Below are 20382 nucleotides of genomic sequence, written 5' to 3'. Positions count from 1 at the left end.
CTGAGGAGCAAGTGATGTGGCTTAAGGTGGCCCCAGGTAGATGTGATCAGGAACAATAGGTGGGAAAGAGCAAAGGGAGACTGAATGTCAAGGAAAACATTCTTAAGAGCGTGTAATAGCCTTCCAGTGGAAGTAATGGAACCCCCATGGCTTTGGCTATTAAAAATTGGACCTATCAGATCTGTCTAGCTAGATATTTAAATGGTCCCACCAGCATAGTAAATGAAGAATAGTCGGTAAGGAGCCATCTTCCTTTAGCAGTATAATGGACACAATGACGTCACACATCTTTTCTAACGTCTATGATTTATTACATATACAAGGTACTGTCTTGGAAGAAATGAAACTCCACTCCCATTTTCAAGTTGGAAACCAAATTCTGCGCTCTCTGTGGTGATAATTCCATCAAAGTCAGCAATGTTATACCATATTTACCCAGAGTAGATTTTGCCAGTGTTGGTGGTCAGGAGTGTACTCTATGGATTTAAACTGGAAGGGCCCATTCTGCACTAATTGGCAGGTAATTTTAGAATAAAATAAATAGAACTGGGGTGGTGGGGGGAGCGTGGCCGCTCAGAGGCACTATAATACCACACAGAGCCTGTAAGCTCATCTGGACTAGGCTGGGAGCAGCTGAAAACTCTTACACTCCAGAGAGTAGTCAGGGGCCATATGAAATGAAGGCTTTACTAACCTGCCAGTGGACAAGTGACCAGAGCATGAGACTCACTGCTCCAGCTGGCAGTAAGTGACAACCTTTCAGGTAATGTCATCAAAGTGGATGAGAATTGACTGGGGCAAGGAGACTGGATTTCTCTTTCATTGTTGAAGTGTTCCTCTCTCCAGGATGGAAATACTTTGATAGGACATAATTACCTACATTGCTTGTTTTGGAGCTAAGCAGGTCTTCAGTCTCCAGGGCCACTGAAAACAAACATGCTGCCATTGCTGTATTACCTAAGATTTGGTAAGAAATAGTTAAATATACCAACATTAAAACAGATCTTTAAACAACAAGCTTCTACAATTTGCTTGGGAGAAAGAGTAGCAATATCAATCTGAATGTACTTGAAGCTTCTCTGATACTCACTCTCACCTCCAAGCCTCACCACCCTTGAAGCAGTGTGAGTGAGGTGCAGTTTCCATGACTTCAATGCAGTTCTGACCAGTGTGAGATCAGAATCTGGTCCTTTATGATTAAGGGCCTGACTTATACGCATGCTCAGGAGTCTTCTGAGGTGGACAGTCCTGATGCCCCCAGTGAGACTGCAGGTGGCTGAGAGCGTGCACATGGGTAAGTGCATGCAGATCAGGCTGTAATGTCAAGGTTTTTCTTTATGCAGTGAATGACCACAGCCCAAACCCAGATAAGTACAATACACACATTCATTCACAAGTAATTGTTGTAACAACCAATGCAGAAAAGATAAGACTTGTTGAACAAATTATTGGTTTAGTATTATTATCTGGCCAACTTTAAGTTGATCAAGGAACGAAACAAATTATTTATGAATATTTAACTAAATCAATTTGTCAGATAAATTATTCTCAACAAATATTTATCAGTTTCATTTGGTCCTAGGAAGATTAAAAATACAAAGTTTCTCCAACCGGGATTAACTTTCTATCTGGTAAACTATCAGCTTCTGTCTCTCTCACGCACACACCTCTTTTGTTACAGCTCATATGTTTCCCCATACCTCTTTCTTCAATGCAAGAGCTAATGCTGCTTCTGTTCCCTCCAGTGGACAGATAATCTGACACATTTCTACTGGTGGGATGGGAAGAAAAGTTAATAACTTGTTTTTTTGTTACTAGGGATTAACTTTGACAGCTGGCTTTGAATGACTAGCATCAGGCTACCTCCCCTGGCAGCAGCAGATGGGATGGCCAGGTTTTGGTTGGTTCCCTGGCACTTTCAGAGGGAAAGGAGGGTGTCGTACTGCATTGCTTGTGCCAGTGGGGCAGGCAGGGTCATCCTGCAGACCCACAATGCCCACACTTTTTGGATAGCTGCACTAGTTCATCAGATTTCTTGACTATGGCAATCACTTCCTGCTTAGTTGTCTGGGACTTCCTCTGATGTGTTGCTTGGGCAGTTTCAAACACTTTTCTCATAATGATGAGTCTGAACTCTCAAAAAGTCCAAGATGTGTTAAAATCAATGGAACTGTAAGTGCAATAGGGCAGGACAGAGTGGCCTAAAGCTGATTTTGAAGGCCTTCCTGAACTGGGGAGCTTGGTGTTCCTGCCCACTAAGCTAAGCCTTAAAGAAAGTCTTTCAAGATAAATTACATAATACCTTTATTCATGTAGGGTTTCCCTCAAGTATCTTGTATTGCTGCTGAGCCATTGATGGGTGACTGTACAGTCTCTCTCTGTTACATGGCAGGGACTGAATAGATTTCTGCACAGACATCTGTTAAGAGCCCACATGGTACATGTACAACCAGTGTCTGCCTTGTTCTAAATGGTAGGTCTGGGACTCCAGTGAATGTTACTGTTCCCATGAATGAGTTTTTACTTCAGCATCTTTCCCTCAGAATTTGCCCAGATCTGGCTTCCTAATCTGAATCTATATCAGTGCCTTGGACAAAAATGCCCTACACCCAGTTTCAATCAGAAGCTTTGCCAAGCCCCGTTCCAACCTGTGCTCACCAATACACAAGAGGTGTTGAACATTAACACCCTGTACTATACACTGAGAGCATAAGGACTTCAATACTTCACATTTTCGATACACTGATGTTAGCATCTATCTGACATGAGGTTTGTGGCATAATGCCATCTCTGTCTCTCCCCAAACCCTGCTATCAGGCGGGTGACTAATCTGAGAATTTGGTTACCATGGTCACTGCAGAGGGTAGACACACCCCTGGCCCCATCGGCTTCAGGTAACCCTGAGTTGTAACCTGAGCTGGATACATTCCTGGGGGGAGGGGGAAACTTGATCCCTCTGCCTATGTGACTGGCCTCACACACCTGTGTGGGGGCTTAAACTCCCTATTGTTCTAAGCAATGTCATCATGACTGGGAGGGGGATAGAGACTCTGCCAATCTACCTGGCAACCAGTGATGTATTTCAAATTGGTTGGCTGGCAGCCAACAACTGCTGGCCTTCATTGGATCAGGTAAATGAGGTCATAAGGTCTATCATAAGTTCTATATAAGTGAAAGACTGCCCAGGAGGAGAAGCAGCAGCCATAATGAGCAGGGGTGTGTGGAATGGGCCATATTTGATTCAGATTCAGCCCAAATCAGGGACAGTGATATGATCTGTTGATTCGGATCACTGTTCCCTATTCGATTCGGCTGAATCCAGATCTGAAGATTAGATGCTGATTCAACCATAGACACAGCTTTAAATATTTTTTCTACATACCTCGAGGTATCAGGCGTGGCTCATGAATGCTGTGATGCTGGGGCAGATGGAGAGTCCCACAGGACCGTGAGGGGGCCCCCCCGCATGCTTGGTGGTGAACCTGGAAGTGGATTGGAAGTATTTCTGATCCACTTCTGGGTCTGCCAGGGAACACACTGGGGGGGGGGCCCACACCCCCCTGGCTCAGTGATCGGCTGTGGGGGGACTCTGGGTGCCCCCCCAGACCCAAGAGGCACCAGTCACCGAGCTGAGGGAGAGCGTGGGGGGTGGGGAGGTACTGCGCAGCACTCCCCAGTAGACCCAGAAGTGGACTTGAAGTGCTTCTGGTCCACTTCCAGGTCTGTTGCCAAGCGCGCTGGGGATCCCCCTGTGCTCCTGTAGGACACTGTATCTGCCCCATCATTGCAGCATTCATGAGTCAGCTGGTACCTCAAGGTATGTAGAAAAAACATTTAAAGCTGTGTCTATGTCTGAATCTCTGAATCTTTACAAATCTCTCTGAATCAATTCAGACAGATTAAAGAGTCTTCTGCTTTGATTTGGATTTGGAGATTCAGCCACTGAATCGGGCCAAATCTCTGCTGAATTGAATCAGGGACCAAAACTTCACACAGACTTACTACTGAGGACTCTCAGAGAAGCTGGACAATCTGAAACTTGCTCTCTCTCTTGAAACTCATAGTCAATGAACTGCTTGCCTCCAGAGGAAATCTCCACCTGCCTCTGGATGATACTTGTGAATAAGCTACTTGAGATCTAACTAGATATATAGTTTGCAGTAACACAGATGCATAATCAAAGGCTGCCATGCCACTGTTTGCTCTAAGGGATTTCTCATATATTGCTCTACCCTGTACCCTATTCCAAACCTACTCCTTGTCACCAATAAAGTTCTCCTCTGTATCTAGCATGGGAGACTTATTGGGAGAGGGTCTAGATTATGCCTTGGGGTCCCCCCATGGTCCAGCTGACTAAAGGAGACCACTATTTGTGCTTCAGACTGAGAGATGTACCCCAGGTTTTTTCTGTGAGTCAAGTACCCCCAAGGACTACTAGGCCTGTGTTTCCCAGTGGGCACAGAGCTAAGATCAGTCCAGACTTTGGGTGGTGGCGGTGTTCAAGGTGTGCTCCAGGAAGGGGGTCAGCTGGACATGAGGCGCCCCCAGGAAGGCACTCAGAGCCTGGAACGTGGTCAGGTGCAGTGAAGTGGGTGGCTCAATGCAGGAGCACCACCTACTGGCCCGCCACATGCCCTATACCCAGTTTCAATCAGAAGCTTTGCCAAGCCCAGTGCTGAGTCTGTGCTCACCAATACACAAGAGGTGTTGAACATTAACACCCTGTGCTGTACACTGAAAGCATAAGGACTTCAAGATTTCCACATTTTGGATATACTGATTTTAGCATCTATCTGACCTGAGGTCCTATAGCTGAAATCCCTGAGAGCTCTGCTAGAAAAAATATATGTAGGGTGATCCCAATAGGTAGAGGCAATGCAGGTGTTTCCCTTCCCAGTACAAAATACCCACAGCTTGTTGTCAGGGTCTCACAGGGAATTCTGCAGGTATTAAATGCTCTAATATTTAATTTCCTTCCTTCACAAATGCCTCAAAACCTTCTACCATGGTCTTAACTTGCCTGTCCAGTCTGAGCCATCATACTGATTTCTGTGTCCTTGTCTGATCCAGGTGCAGTTCCCTTCAGGCCTCCCTGTAATTTAGTTTTCCTCTAAAGATTTGTCCTTCTCCCATTAATGCAAAAAGTCCTTCATCAGATGGTTTTTGCTGCTGCTGCTGTTTCTTGGTTACTGTGGGGAATGGGTTCTCTCTGCAGCCAGGCCCGAGACTTCCTGTTTCAAATCTCCCCACGCACACTCTTTTCCAACTACTGCTGTGCCACAGCCGCACTAACTCCTCCTCCCATCTATTTTTATCTTGTCAGGCTATCCTCTTGGATTGGCCACATCTGATTGGTCAAAAAGGTTTCTGCTTCTATAAAGTTTCTATGGTCTTAGCTTCTCACATAACAAAACTTGTCGTGCATTAGCAGCTGCATGACTAATAAATCAAAGGAGGTGATGCTCCCCTTTATGCAGCACTGGTCAGGCTGCAGTTGGAGTACTGTGTCCAGTTTTGGGCACTGCACTTCAAGAGGGACGTGGGGAATCTCAAGAGGGTCCAGAGGAGGGCCACTTGCATGATTAGTGGCATTCGTGATAGACCCTATGGGGGGAGGTTGAGAAAGCTGAATCTCTTCAGCCTTCACAAGAGATGGCTGAGGGGAGACCTTGTGGCTGCCTATAAATTTATTAGGGGAGGTCAATGGGGAATAGGGGAAGCGCTGTTTACTAAGGCGCCCAGGGAGTGACTAGGAAAAACGGGTGTAAACTAGTTGAGAGTGGATTTAGGTTAGATATTAGGAAGAAATTTTTCACAGTAAGGGTGGCCAGGATCTGGAATGGGCTTCCAAGAGAGGTGGTGCTATCACCTAGCTTGGAGGTCTTCAAGAGGAGGCTAGATAGTCACCTGGCTCGGGTCATCTGACCTCGATCCTCTTTCCTGCCAGGGGCAGGGGGCCAGACATGATGATCCATTGTGGTCCCTTCCAACTCTACAATCTATGAATCTATGAACCTTTCTGGAGAAGGACATTCCCTTGTAACAATATGTGGGATATATACACACTTGGCCGTAAGCCCATTGACTTCAATAACAACAGGGATGAATTTGGCCCCCGGACCTGTGGATGGTAACAATGGGCCAAATGACATCTACAAAGACCCCAGTTTGAGGTAATGCATTCCATATTACATCCACAGATAGAAGCCATTTATAGTCAGTGCTGCCGGTGCCTCAGGCATGTTTTGGGCTAACAGAGTTATCTGTGACAAAGCCCCAGCCACACTGGAGTTCCAAACTTTTTGGTACTGGTTACCCAGTTACTCAGAAGCATGCCTAGCAACCACATCTGCATGTAGCCGCAGTGGTGAGGGAGGGAGGGAAGGGTTTGCATGTGCATTTCTGCTGCTATGTTCTCTTTCTCCTTCGTATGTGCAGTGCTAACATGCTCTACTTCCCTTTCAGTTTTGCTTCACTGGGGTTCAGTAGGGCACAGTTCTGGAGCCATGGAAGACACCACAACAGTAACAGAAAGTTTGGAAGAGGAGCTTAGCTGCCCCCTCTGCCTTGACATCTACAAGGACCCTGTGTCTCTGAGCTGTGGCCATACCTTCTGCCAGGAGTGTGTCCTAAAGGTAATCAGTGCTCACCAGCAGAAGCCCTGTGAAACCTACTCCTGCCCCATATGCCAAGTTGACCTCCTCCCAGTTCCAAAGCTGCAGAAGAACTTCCAGCTATGCCGGATTGTGGAGAAGTTCCTGGCTGCCCTTCCCAAGGAGGGCTGCTGGCAGGCAAAGACATCAGCATCCAAGCAGGAGCAAGTTCTACCTTGCGATTTCTGCCTCGGACAGCCTCAGCCAGCAGTGAGGAGCTGCCTGACCTGTGATGCATCTTTCTGCCAGGCCCATCTGAGGAAACATAGAATCAAGACAGCCCAAAAAGGCCACGTTCTGGTGGAACCCAGAGGCTCTCCAGAGGAAAGAAAGTGTCCCAAGCATGGCAAGGTGTTCAGTGCCTTTTGCCAGAATGACCTAACCTGCATCTGTGTGACATGCCACATCACCAGTTACCACAAGGGCCACCACATTATCAGCCTGCAGGAGGCCTGTAACCAAGGTTTGGTAAGTGGCAATCACTACACAACAGCCTGGGAGACACAGGCCCAGCTGGGATCTTTCAGAGTTATTCACAATCAATTTGTAGCATAGAGTGCTCCAGTAAAAGGCAGTTCTTACACACTGCATGAACAATGTGGCCTATGTCAGAAATCAATGTCTGAATTGCATTTGTTAGCAGGAAGAGGACAACCAAAATTTAGATGTACTGTAATGCAAAAGCTTCCAATCAGTAATCAAGAGTACTCAGACTAGAACTTCACTTCTTCCAGCCCATGGGCCCTGCTCCCATTCAGCTGCATGCCCTTAATTAAACTTGGGCTCCTTCCATTTGCTGGACAGTGGCTGGGATACGTACCACAGAATTCAAGGCTATAGTGGTGATGCATCTGTGTCCACCCCAGAGGGTGCATTGGTTCCCAGCTCCAGTGCCTCTGGCTTTTTTGTATTTGTCTGAATTCTACCAAAGTCTGTACACTCCAAACAAGGAAAGAGATTGGAGTAGCCCTTGGAGAGGGCATGTGGTTTAATTTGTGCACTCTTACCCAGCTTTGCACTTAAACAATCACTGGTCAAACCAAAGCAATAGCAAGGGACCTGCTCTTCCTTCAGTAAGACAGGAACTGGAAAACCCCCTAAGCCTAATTAAAAGTGATTAAGTACAGAAGCAACATTTTTCTTCATCATCCTAGGCTGATATTTAATGCCTTTTTCCCCCTTTACTTAGGCACGTGTCTCCCGAATAGAGAATATGATGCAAATGTATATAAATACTGTGGATAAAGCCTTAGTGAGTCTGCAGAGGAGTGAGGAACAAGCTCAGGTCTGTCTGTTGCCACAAGATAACTCAAAGAATTTGTAAAGCTTCATAGTGAAACTGAAGGAAAGGCTGGCAGAAGAGGCCCCAATTCTTCCTTGAACTCCTCAAATTGGCCCAATCCTTCCAGCTGGGGGCCCTTCATTTGTTTGAACGTGAAAGAAAGACAGCTGAGTGGGAAGGGATGGAGACTCAGAGACTAGGGACAGCCATTACACACAAACTGATTTAAGTGATCAGAAACTGGTTTAAACCTGTAATAGAACATAAGTTCAGTGCACATAAACCAGTTTCAGCCTTTTTCAAACCGGTTTGAGATAAACCTGGTTGAATGTAGTATTAGACTTAACTGATTTGGTTCAAATTGGTTTATGCAATGTCTGTTCCAGATGCCATCCTGGTTTAAGTTAAACCAGAGTCCCTCAGCATCCTGGCATGCTTTCTGAGCTGGGAGGGGCTCTCTGCTAAGCAGGGATTTCCCCCTCCCCTCTGCCTTTCACAGACACCTCTCAGCATTAGCTAGCAGACCACATGCTGGTTACGGTCCATCCTTCCTTGCAAACAGTTGTTTAACAAGAGCTTGAACTAATGAGAGAGGCTGTTTGTTTTCTGATGTGGTGATAAATGCTGATAACAGAACTGATAAATATTCTGTTATCAAGGCAGGGTGGATCCCTCCCCAATCAGAGCATCCTGCCGGGGCTTGGCCACGCCCTGCCCGCCTGCCCCCCGCTCAGCACTATGGAAGGGAAGGGAGGGCTACTGTAGCACCCCCTGGCTTCTAGCCTGAGCCACTGCAGGCATATGCCTGCATTTCTGGGATGTCTTTACGGTTACAAACTGGTTTAGCTTAGCCAGGTTAGACTAACTTGCAAAGATTGAATCAATTCAGGATCAGGCTTTTTGCATGTCTGCCCCTAACCAGATAGAGAAAGGGGCCTGGGAAGGTTGAGCACTCAGGCATACTGGGGCAGTTCTGTGCCCTGGGCAGTAGAAAGGCATAGGACGGTGGCAGTGGCTGGTCTTGCACTGGAAGAAGCTGCTATTTTTGCCCACCTTGCCATGCCCCCAATGTCAGTGCCCATAGTTCACACCCTGGTCATCCCCCCTGGTGACACTAGTGGTTAAGCCCTATGGAAGGTGCAAAGAGGGGATTTCTTTCATGAACATCGACTTGACTCAGCAGAGGGTATGGAGTCAGGAAGTGGAGGGAAGGATAAGGGCCACTAGGAGCACTTCGGAGGGAAGGTTTTTAAGCCAGAGCAGTTTTGAAGCAGGACACTGAGGTGCATGCGAAGCCAGTGGAACTAAGAGAGCAAAGTAGTTTGGCTAGATGCAATCCAGGCCTTCCACTGATGCTGCTAAAACTGGCCATAGAAATCAGCGCAGAGCAACATACGGCACTTTTGGTCCTATGAAGAGTCTGGGTTTTATATGATGCCATTATTCCCATCCAATGATTTGTAATGACCTACCCCTTCTCCCACAGAACTCTGGGAGCAGGCAGGACCTGGTGCCTGGATTCTAGTATAGCGCATTGTCCTGTCATCTCCACATCCTGCCATTTCCTGTTGCTTAAACAAGGACAGGCAAACACCCTCAGTTATGGCTTTACCCTCTGTCAGGGAGTGCCCTCCCAGGGGTGGTGGTTTGGACCACTACAATCCTGTCTGATCTCTGAGAGTATCCCCAAAGCCCAGATAGTTTCTAGAGCAGCAGGGGGAGAGGGGAAGCGGGAGAATGGACCAGGCTCTTTTCCACCCCAGGACTCTTCCCTTTTGCTCTTTCACCTTCCCTGCTTCTCTGTGGCCCTGACTTATTATCCGAGCAAAATGAGTAAAAAGATTTACTTTTTGAGAATGTGATGCTGTCTCAAAAGACAAGCTCTCTGCCAGCTTGTAGACCACAGCCTGTGAACATGTCTGAAGGAATATTACATTATAGTTGTCCAGGAAGTTCTTTGGTTCATTTTGACAAAAATATCAAGGCTTATGTAGCAACAGTTTTGTTTTCTTAACTGAAAACTTATCTATGAACCAAATTTCTTTAGTTTCTGGAGGTTTTATTAGTTTTTATCAAATTCAAAACAAAATATTCAGTTTTCAGCCAAATAATTTAGATATTGATTTTTCAATACTTACATGGAAATGGGCATTTCTTTATGAAATAGCCATATTGATGAAAAAAAAACCCAAACCCCCACATCTCTCCACCAGCTCTAGTTGCTTACAGATGTTGTGATAGTATCAGTCACCGTCCTGAATCCCTGATCTCACACTTCATTTTCTGTTATTTCTTGCTTCTGTTTCTATTTTGGGGGACTGTTTTAAGGCCCAGGAAAATATTCTGAAGGACCAGCTGTCAAATCTTTTCAAAGAGATCCATTCTCAGGTGGATCATACCAAGGTGCAGCTCTTAGACGCTATCAAGTATAATAAGGAAGAGTGGCTTTCTAGGATCCTCAGAGTAAGGCATGTAATGGAGCAGAAGAGAGATGAAGCTTACCAGACCTTCTGTGAACTACAAACAGTTAGGGCTCAAGTGGATGATTTTATATTTCTTAAAGTAAGTGGCAGCATTTATGATACCTTTATTGATTAACGATATTCGCTTCATTGTTCTGTCCTTTGTCTATAATTGTGGTAACACTTTTTTATATATTTTATAGGCCTTTAAAGTGACTCAAGACAGGTGAGTTCTTTATCAAAATATTCTTTTGTGTATGTGTATTTTGTGCTCTTCCATGTTAATTCATCAGTTCTGCAGTAGGGAAGGTTAGTTTTTATCCATCTTAGAGTTGAAAGATTTTCTCTTGACTGCTGTCTTGCACAATTACAGGTAGGATTCAACTGTTATTCAAGCATTGCTCTAGGCAAGTTGTGAATACTGGGGGATGTCTTGCTCTTCACTTTCCAATCTTTACTATGATCATATAATAATTTATATTATGGTAGAGGCTTATTAGAAAGACTCAACGGCCGAGTCCAGATGAGCGTGGCTGTGCAGTATGTGGTGCCACGGACATGTCTGCAGTGCCACATACTGCCCATTCCGTTGTTCTGCACACTGCCAGGGAGCAGCATGGAGGGGTTTTTTGACCCCTGGATTTCCAGGGGTCAAAAAAAAAACAACCAGTGGAGAAAAAAAGTGGTGTGGCACTCATGGTGGCAATGTGTGCTGCCCTAAGCCGGAGCCTAGCTGGCAAGTGCTGCACTTTGCTGCTGGCCAGGCTCCATGTGGTGGGATCGCTGCTGCTGCAGCCCCAGGTGGCCCCCAAAACCCCAGGTAAGGCTGTTGGGGCCAGGCCAGTGCTGGCCCCAGTCTCCCCTACCCTACCTGGGGTAACCTGCTGTGCGACAGCGTATGTGTGGCACAGGTGTTCTCCAGAGACAACTAGTGGTGGTGCAACATGCACTGCTGCTAGTTGTCCCTGGGGAATCAAACATCCACACATATCTGGACATGGCCTACATGTTTAACAGACAGACATTTTTTGCCCCAGTGTTCATGAAATCTAAGTGTGCAACAAGAGATAACAGGTGATAATAACGGATAGAGGAAGGGAGCACAAGGTAGCTATCTATAATTATGTTCATTGGCTCTCAGTGTCTGAAGCAAGTGATGAACTTTAGAGCCTTAGTGGAATCACCTAAAGAGCATACAGGATGGGGTTATATTGGTTGCACATTTTGTCATTGCATGCATGCAGGTAAAACTACTGAAATCAGTTCCCACCAAGAATCTGCATCTTAGTCAGTGTATAAGATATTTGGCTTGTACATGAGAAAGAATCAGACTCAGTATCTGATAAAAAAATACAACATGTGCATTGCATTTATCTCCTGAATTTGGCACTCCTTTCCATCACTGCCTGGGGCAGCTAGGGCCAGGAATACCATAGGAACAGCCTGCTCAGCTCTCAAGGGGGCAAAAGTCTTGCATCACTGTACACCTTAATGAAAATGCACTGGCAAGGACTTCCAAAACTGCACGCTAGAGGGAGCTGCTAGGTATTCAGCATTTTTGAAAATCCAGCCACTTATCTGGGCTCCTAAATATGGATTCTGATACAAAATATGGATTCAAATACAAGAAAGCCAGAGGCACTGCAGCTGGGAACCAATACACCCTCTGTGGTGGACACAGATGCATCACCACTATAGCCTTGAATTCTGAGGCCTAACTTTTAGACCTTTATATTGTAAAATCTTCTTAAAGGAAGACTTTGATCCCCCCCTTCCACACTTTGACTTTTGAGGTGCTGCACAGACGTACATAACAAAGTCTAGTGGCAGTCTTCAAAAAGCAGCTAAGAGCTACAAATAGAATAAGAGATGTCATTCAATTCTACATGCAGACCTGGTACTTGATGTCTGTTTTGGGTTTGGAAGAAGTCATCCCCAATTTGCAATATGCACATGTTACATGCATTGGCTATTAAGTGAATTCCTGAATATTATAGGTTTAAGCAGCAAGATTTCAGTATAGACTACATGAAAGTGCTGTCACCAGCACCCAGCATGCAACTGAATCGATGGACAATGGTGAACATTCAAAGACAGACGCAGATCTTTGTCTCAAAGATAACTGCATGTCTACAACCAGGCCACAGTAAGTAAACTCAGAATAGTGTGCAGAGCCACAGAGGAAACAAAACTATAATTATCTAGAGGGTCCTTTTGGGGATGGGGATGGGGGTGGTAAATGTCAGTTGGAGGGATCCCCTGAGGAACTGTTCATTGTTTTGCCCTAGGGTCAGAGGAAGAGGAAGATTTCCCTGTGGTTTCAAGGAAGAGAAAACGCCTAGAAAAGCTGAACCAAGAGACACTGTATGACTGGGCCTCAAAGTCAGAGGCTAAAAGAAGATGGCAGTCAGATATAGATCCTGGAATGTCTGCTCTGGCTCCTCCTTTACGTACATACTACACAAATCACTCAGATCATGGTGAGACTCTGATTTCAGCCACCATTCCACATACACTAATCAAAGACCTGCATTCATCAAAATATGTCCATGTTTCATTGAAGGGGCCGAGATTTTTTTTAAGTGTTCTGTGTGATTCTTGAAGGAAGGAAGTCTGAAGTTTAAAGTGCACCCAGGAATAGTAGGGAAAATATCTTATTGCAAAAAGTAATAATGATGATACCAAAATTTGGGGTGAGGTGGGCACGCTAGTAGGGAGGGAAAGACTGCAGCAAGACCTGGATAGGTTGCAGGGGTGGGCTAACAAAAACAGGATGCGTTTCAATACTGACAAGTGCAAGGTGCTGCACTTGGGCAGTAGTAACCAGCAGCACACTTATAAGATGGGAAACTCCCTTCTTGATAGCACGGAGGCAGAAAGGGATCTTGGAGTCATTATTGACTCCAAGATGAACATGGGCCGACAATGCGACAATCACGATTGGCAGGGCTAACCGGACCCTATCGTGCATCCACAGGTGCATCTCAAGTAGGTCCAAGGAGGTGATCCTCCCCCTCTACCCGACACTGGTCAGGCCACAGCTGGAGTACTGTGTCCAGTTCTGGGCACCTCACTTCAAGAGGGATGTGGACAACATTGAGAGGGTCCAGAGGAGGGCCACCCGCATGATCCTGGGACAACAGGGCAGACCCTACAACGAGAGGCTACGGGACCTGAACCTGTTCAGTCTTCACAAGAGAAGGCTGAGGGGGGACCTGGTGACAGTCTATAAACTCACTAGTGGGGACCAGAAGGGTTTGGGGGAGACCTTGTTTCCCCATAGAGCCCCTTGGGATAACAAGGAATAACGGCCACAAGTTGTTTGAGAGTAGGTTTAGATTAGACATCCGTAAGAACTACTTCACAGTTAGGGCGGCTAGGATCTGGAACCAACTTCCCAGGGAAGTGGTACTGGCTCCTACCCTGGGGGTCTTTAAGAAGAGGCTTGATGCCTACCTGGCTGGGGTCATTTGAGCCCAGTTTTCCTCCTGCCCAGGCAGGGGGTCGGACTTGAAGATCTACAAAGTCCCTTCCGACCCTACTTCTATGATTCTATGATCCTATGAATGAGAACTGGTAATAGAGTCCACGGGTATCTAGGTTCTAGGAGGCCTCTATGAACTTCACATTTTTAAGCTTCAGGTGTTACCAAACTTTGCCATGTTTTCTTTAAACTTTTCCCCTCAGTTCAATCACCTTAGACCATTGCTTTGTAAGGAAAGTTTAATAAAAATGAAACTCGTAGGTTTCTGTGGAAGACAATGCTATCCAAGCACAGGCACCAGCCCTGCAAGGATTTCCACAGGCCTGGTTCTGAATTGGCACCAAGCTCCTACAGTCACTCAGTGATTGCCTGGTTGCTGTTCTCTTCCATTTTGCAGCATTCACAGGAGAATAAAATCAGTGCCTCTGCCTAGATCAATATGATATTGTCAAAGTCAAAGGGCATACAAACCACAGAAATCTCCAGTTATTTGAATGATATCAGAATAAGGTAGCTTCCCAGCTCCTGTGTCTGCCTTCACTAGAGACTGTGCTCTTTACCCTCTTTGGCTTACTGCATGAGGGGAAAATCATCCACTACTATGGGAACTTTGCTTAGGAGGCATGGAAGTCAATATGAACATTAAAGGGTGGAAAGAAACTGGTGCTCCCCTTGGAGTGCAGGCTCTTCCAGCAGACCATGTATACACTGAGCCATACAACTGGGTGCTGCCCACCCAGGCATATGGTGGAGGCATGTAGCAAGGAATTTGGCACACAACCATTCATGAAACTAGGGATATACAGAAATCAGGCAAGGTTTTTTGGTAGGGAAGCATGTGGCATGACAATTGGCAGTGCATAAATGGAATAAAAAGCCACCTTTTCTCCTATTCCCCAGGCTCCCCAGAACAAGCTAAGTACATAGTGAGATGGAGAGAACGAAAATGGAGGAACTGACCCCGCAGACATGATGGGAGGTGGATACAGGACAACGTGAGGCAATGCTAAGTTCTGGGGAACATGAAGAAGAAACTTAGTAAAGGAAAGATAAGAAATGCACCTAATAAATGCCAGCATTGCCATGACAGAGTCAGGGTCTCTGTTGTTCAGTGGTATATTCAGTTGAGTTGCTCAAAGGTAGGGCAAGAGGCTGGTGTGGGTCTTCTCTACATGCAGCAAGATATCCACAATTGCCATATGCTGCTCCATCCCAAACTCTGGAAACAGGCATCTAGAGGTGGCATTTTAGGGCAAGTTGTCCATATGATATCTTGGTATCTGTGAAACCATACAATCCACAAGAAAATGGGCATGCATTATCTTTCAGTAACTCACAGGTAATGTTGCTGTGAATTTCATGGCTGTGATGTTACAGTATCCAAAGGAATATGGGCCCAAATAGATCAGCAAACATATCTGTTTGGTAATTTTCTGTTTGTATAATAAAACAAACACCACTATTTTCTATACATGCAGTTACTTATTATATAGTGTTTTATTAAGCCTTAAATACTGTTAAGTTAGCATAAGTTAAGAGAAGTAGTATAAATAAAACAAATGGAACCAAGTCCTTCAGCGAGAGAAACTTCTTGGAAGGTGTGGCAGGGACACCACCATGAGAACAGACTGACCGTTGGCACAGGAGCAGTAGGAGAAGCAGCAGCAACAGCCGTAGTAGATCAAAGGATCTGTCCGATGCCGGCATGGACACACTTTATAAACATGTGCCACCAGAGATTTGTCAGCCAGCACTACAGAAAAGAGTTAAAAATCACCCCAACAGACATCTGGGGAGGACTAGAAGTGGATTGTCCAGGGAGGCCAGTGTGGCATGGAAAGACTATGCCCCAGCAGGGGCAACTGGTGGGAACCTAGAGAGTTTGGATGCCTGACCAAAGCTGGCTCAGAAGAGCCAGGATACTTACCTTCCTAACAGCCGTGGATCCTGGATGATAAGGGCAGAGACTAGGACGGCGGCGAGCCTGCAGAGGGAGAAGAAACAGAAAAGTGGAGTACCCTCAGGGAAGAGAAGGTACACCCTCAGGGTTTTAGAGGAGGCGAGTTGGGCAAACTTTCAGGCCTAAAGAGGAAGAAGGACTCTTTGAAAGAGACTGTATATGGATTTTAACTTTGTCTGCTGGTAAACAGGGGCCATTGCCCCATCCATGGTTGCTAGCCAAAAGTCAGACTAGACTGAGTCTTAACATTGTCTTGGTTGGCGTTAGGTGGGGTGTAGAGGAGGCAGAGCCCTGGGACCAAGGCCTGCTCGTGTGCCAGGAGCGAGAAGGCTTTTGCTACTAAGAAACATTTGCTAGTAAGAAACTGAATGCAGCAGGAAGAAGATACTCCACCATTGAGAGAGAATGTTTTGTGTGTTTGCACTGGGAGACCACTAGTTTTCATGACCTGAGCTATCAACTGTAATTTATGTTCTCAGCATGGTATGATGCTGTCGTGGAAACACACACAGAGTACTTTTGGGTCAGGTCAGCAGAATGTTATGTTCAGTAAAGTGGGCGATGACCTATTTTGGATATTATTTAATCGGGTGAGAAGTTAGTTTAGTAACCATGCATCATTACAATGTTTGAACAAGACAAAAAATGAGAACTCTAGAATGACTTGTTGGGCCTTATCCTTAGAACCATTTAAATTTTGATAGCTACAGGCCTGGTGCGGCTAATAGAATTGCTGATTTCCTATCGTGGCGTGAAGAGACCGACATGACCCATGGAAACATTCCAAAAGTGGAAGCATGGCCGGAAGAAGTGGATTACACCACCACAGAAGGCCAGTCAGTCTAAGGACATCTAATTTTGATACAGGAGTCAGGGCAGCGTGTACTATCTTGGCTAATAGGGTGGCTCTTGATGTTTTTATCAAGTAATTTTGTATGCTTTTACTGAAGAGGAGGATAAAAAAGGGACCAAGTGATCCAGGATGTCTTCCTTGCATCCCTTGCTGAGGTTCCCACCTGCACATGTTCTGAGGATCCCAAATCTCTCAAAACTTAGTCTCTGACTTTGTGTAAGATTCCCCTGGCAGCTTGGCCACCTGTCAGGAGTTTTAGGAGTTGGGGTTTTACATAATACTAATTTGTAAGACTGCTTGTTTTTGTTAAGTTTATGTTTCATTATAGAATACAGCTAGATATAGTCACATGATACATTATCAATATTGCATTCTCAAGTATTTGGTAGCTGTATTCATCTTTGCAAAATTTAATGAAGTTTGCTGTGTGATCATTGCATAGAAACTTTCCTGAAGAAAGGGGCTAGTTTAACATCTATCTTCTGACCTTAGCTCCCACCATTATTTTTATTTTATCTTTATATCCCAGAATTCTATCATTATCTCCATGCATATTCAGCTACTGTGCAAAGCATGTTATGTATCATGCAAACTTGGATTTAGGCACTGTACCAAACACAAGGTGTGTGCAGATATCCCAGATCCCTTGGGCACTGATACTCCATGACCATGTGTAATGCTGCAGGACTAGGGACAGAGATTCAAAAAGCCTGAGCTTGAATTGATTCAATCCTTGCTGGTTAGTCTAATCTGGCTAGGCTAAACTAGTTTGTAACCGGACAGACATCCCAGAAATGCAGGCACATACTTGCAGTGGCTCAGGCTAGAAGCCGGGGTGTGCTAGATCCGTCCTCCCCTCCCAGAGTGCTGAGGGGTGGGGGCAGGGTGCTCTGATATGGGAGGTCCTCCACTCCCACAGCAGCCCAGCAGGCAGTTGATAACACAGTGCTTATCACCTCTAACTCACTGTTTATCACACTATCAGAAAACAAAGCCTCTCTCTGTTAGTCCAAGCTCTCTTAGACAGCTTTTCCAAGGAAGGAACTGGTTTCCCACACCACAGACTATCCAGTATGTGGTATACTAGCTAATGCTGAGAGGTGTTTATGTAAAGCAGAGGGGTGGGGAGCAGGGTGAAGCCAGGCAGATGCCAGTAGTCTCTGCCAGAGCTCCAGCCAGGGAGCAGAGGGGAGGGTCCAGCCCCGCTGTAGAGCAGAAAGCCCTGCCCTACCCAGCCCAAAGAGCATGCTGGAGGAGTCTGGTTTAACTTAAACCAGCAAGGGGTCTGGGACATACATTGCATAAACCGGTTTGACCCAAATCAGTTAAGTCTGATACTACATTCAATGAGGTTTATCTTAAACCGGTTTCAGCCATTTTCACACTGGTTTCTGTGCACTGAACATCTGTTCTGTTACAGGTTTAAGCCAGTTTCTGATCACTTAAACTGGTTTATGTGTAATGTCTGTCCCTAGCCCAGGTGTTTGCACTGGGAGACCACTAGTTTTCATGACCTGAGCTATCAACTGTAATTTATGTTCTCAGCATGGTATGATGCTGTCGTGGAAACACACACAGAGTACTTTTGGGTCAGGTCAGCAGAAGCTTTTATTCAAAAGAAACTACAGCTGTAGGGGGAGTTCCAAAGTGACATGGATTTCCCAAGCACTTGGAAGGGGTCCCCCCCAAGAGCAAAATCAGGAGGCTTATATACTTTTTAACAGCCGCTTACAACTCACGTGATCATATAGTGAAATTAGCATGAAAAGCGGCTATAATATTACTTCATTATTTCTTTGCTGTAATCAGGATGGGAATTATGGGGGAGGTAGGGTTAGTTCACAAACCTCCTTCTTGCACCTGGAAATCTACTTTGTACATACTTTTTTTTCTACCTTCAAGGCCGCGGTGAGCGAAGCAGTTGCAGAAGAGTTACAAAGAACAAACACTTGCCCTTATCTGTTCTACTGTACAGAGCCAGCAATTCTACACAAAGCGGTTATGTCATCTTATAACTAAAATAATCAAAGTTTAAGGCATATATTTTTTCTGATTCCACAATGCTATTGCTTCCAGTGTTTTAAGTACAGCCTCTGTGAATGGGAAATTCTGACATGGTGACTGATTGTGGGCAATGGCATTGTAAATAAATAGCAGTGATGATAAACAACACTGTTATCTGGCTTGAAGGAAGTAAGCAGTGAAGGTCTGCAGGCAGGGGACATGGCTTCACTCATATTTGATAGTAACCTGGAATTATGCACTTACAGAAGAGTCATTACATTGGTAGATGATAGTGAACTGAGAGGAACCACAAAAGCAGCCTTGGGGAACTAGGAGAGGAGGGAATAAGAAAAGGGAATGCGTTCTTTGGAGAGGATGGAAGATAATTTGAAGCATCACTACTCAGCATACAGGAGATACTAAAAAAGCATACAAATCAAAAGGAGCCCTGGGACACACAGCAGGTTGTAAGCTGGTTGTGAACTCTCAGTAAAACCATCCTGCTAGATTGGTTTGAAAGGCTAAAAAAAGAATGAAGTCAGATGATATACACTTGCAACAAATATTGCCTGTGTAAGCAAGAAATCCTTTCCAGGTATTTTACAGGCTTTTCTGGTCACTGACAGGGTTGCCAACTGACTGAAGCTATTCTGGGAGATTTTTCCCCCCCAACATGATGTAATGCCATTAATTTCATTTTCTTAAAATATCCTATTAAAATCTCCAGGGTTGCTTTCAATAGTCACCGGGAAATTGGCAGGGAGTCTACAGGAATCAACATCAATCCAGGAGGGTTGGCAATCCTAGTCACTGACTCTGGGTCTTAACTGGTAAAACTAATGCTGATTTGCTAAAATGTTAGGACCCAGGAAAGCACAAATGAGAAGCAGTAACCAGGGATTTTGAGGGATTTGCAAAAAAAATACAATAAAATTTAAACCAAACATTCTAGACTGTTGAGATCTGGGTGTTGAAAAATAAATCAAAGTTCTCCAAAGAAAACAAATGATTTCCCACAAAAAAAAACAAGATCCATGGGAAAAAGTTTCAAGAGAAAGACTGGCTAATCCTGTCCCCCTCAAGAGAGACATAGTCCCCCCTCCCTCATAGCATCAGAGAAGAACGCAGCTAGAGAACTGCATTCACTTGAGACAACTAAACCTGGAATATGACAAATTTTCTAAAAAAAAAAAAAAAAAAAAAATGGAGATACAGGAGGCTATTCAGGAAACAGTAACTTAGAAAGGGGCTGTAATAATTATGTTATGACTCACAGGTACAAGATATGAGTAAGATACATAGACAGTCACCTAGTTCACTTCACTGCCCTTACAAGGGTGACACCTTCATGTACGATCTCTACGTTTTTTGCTCAATTTAACTTTAGATGTCTCACACAAGAGGCCTCCCCCACCTCTCTCAAAACTTCCACGAGCATCTAGGCACTGAAGCAAGCAAAAGGTAGACTCCCTTGGATACACCCCTCAGAAAAGTGTCCTAGAGAAAGGCAGCAAAAACCCTCACTGGGCTGATTTTTCAGTAATGGTTGCAATGAGGATTAGCAGCTGTGGTGTTTGCCTTGTCAGAAAATGAGCCCAATAAATGCTCCCCTCCCCTCCCCTCCTCCCCTCCCCCTGGTTTAGTGCTATTTCTCATTTTATATACTTTCATAGGATCAGTTATC

At 45.2% G+C, this 20382-nt stretch overlaps 1 protein-coding gene across 1 annotated transcript; it reads left to right on the top strand.

The window, feature by feature from the left end:
- Window positions 1–5955: 5955 nt before the first annotated feature.
- On the top strand, window positions 5956–15352 carry LOC109280941 (E3 ubiquitin/ISG15 ligase TRIM25-like). The gene is made up of 8 exons (XM_059733500.1): window positions 5956–6173; window positions 6466–7121; window positions 7843–7938; window positions 10264–10497; window positions 10601–10623; window positions 12395–12543; window positions 12686–12877; window positions 14782–15352. Exons 2-8 carry the CDS (start codon window positions 6507–6509, stop codon window positions 14838–14840), a joined length of 1368 nt encoding a protein of 455 aa, XP_059589483.1. The 5' UTR covers window positions 5956–6173; window positions 6466–6506; the 3' UTR covers window positions 14841–15352.
- Window positions 15353–20382: the final 5030 nt, after the last annotated feature.

The sequence above is a fragment of the Alligator mississippiensis genome, chromosome 9, assembly GCF_030867095.1.
Source record: "Alligator mississippiensis isolate rAllMis1 chromosome 9, rAllMis1, whole genome shotgun sequence".
Lineage (NCBI taxonomy): Eukaryota > Metazoa > Chordata > Crocodylia > Alligatoridae > Alligator > Alligator mississippiensis.
The sequence above is the reverse complement of the archived record's forward strand: the minus strand, read 5'-3'. Positions and strand labels throughout refer to the sequence as shown.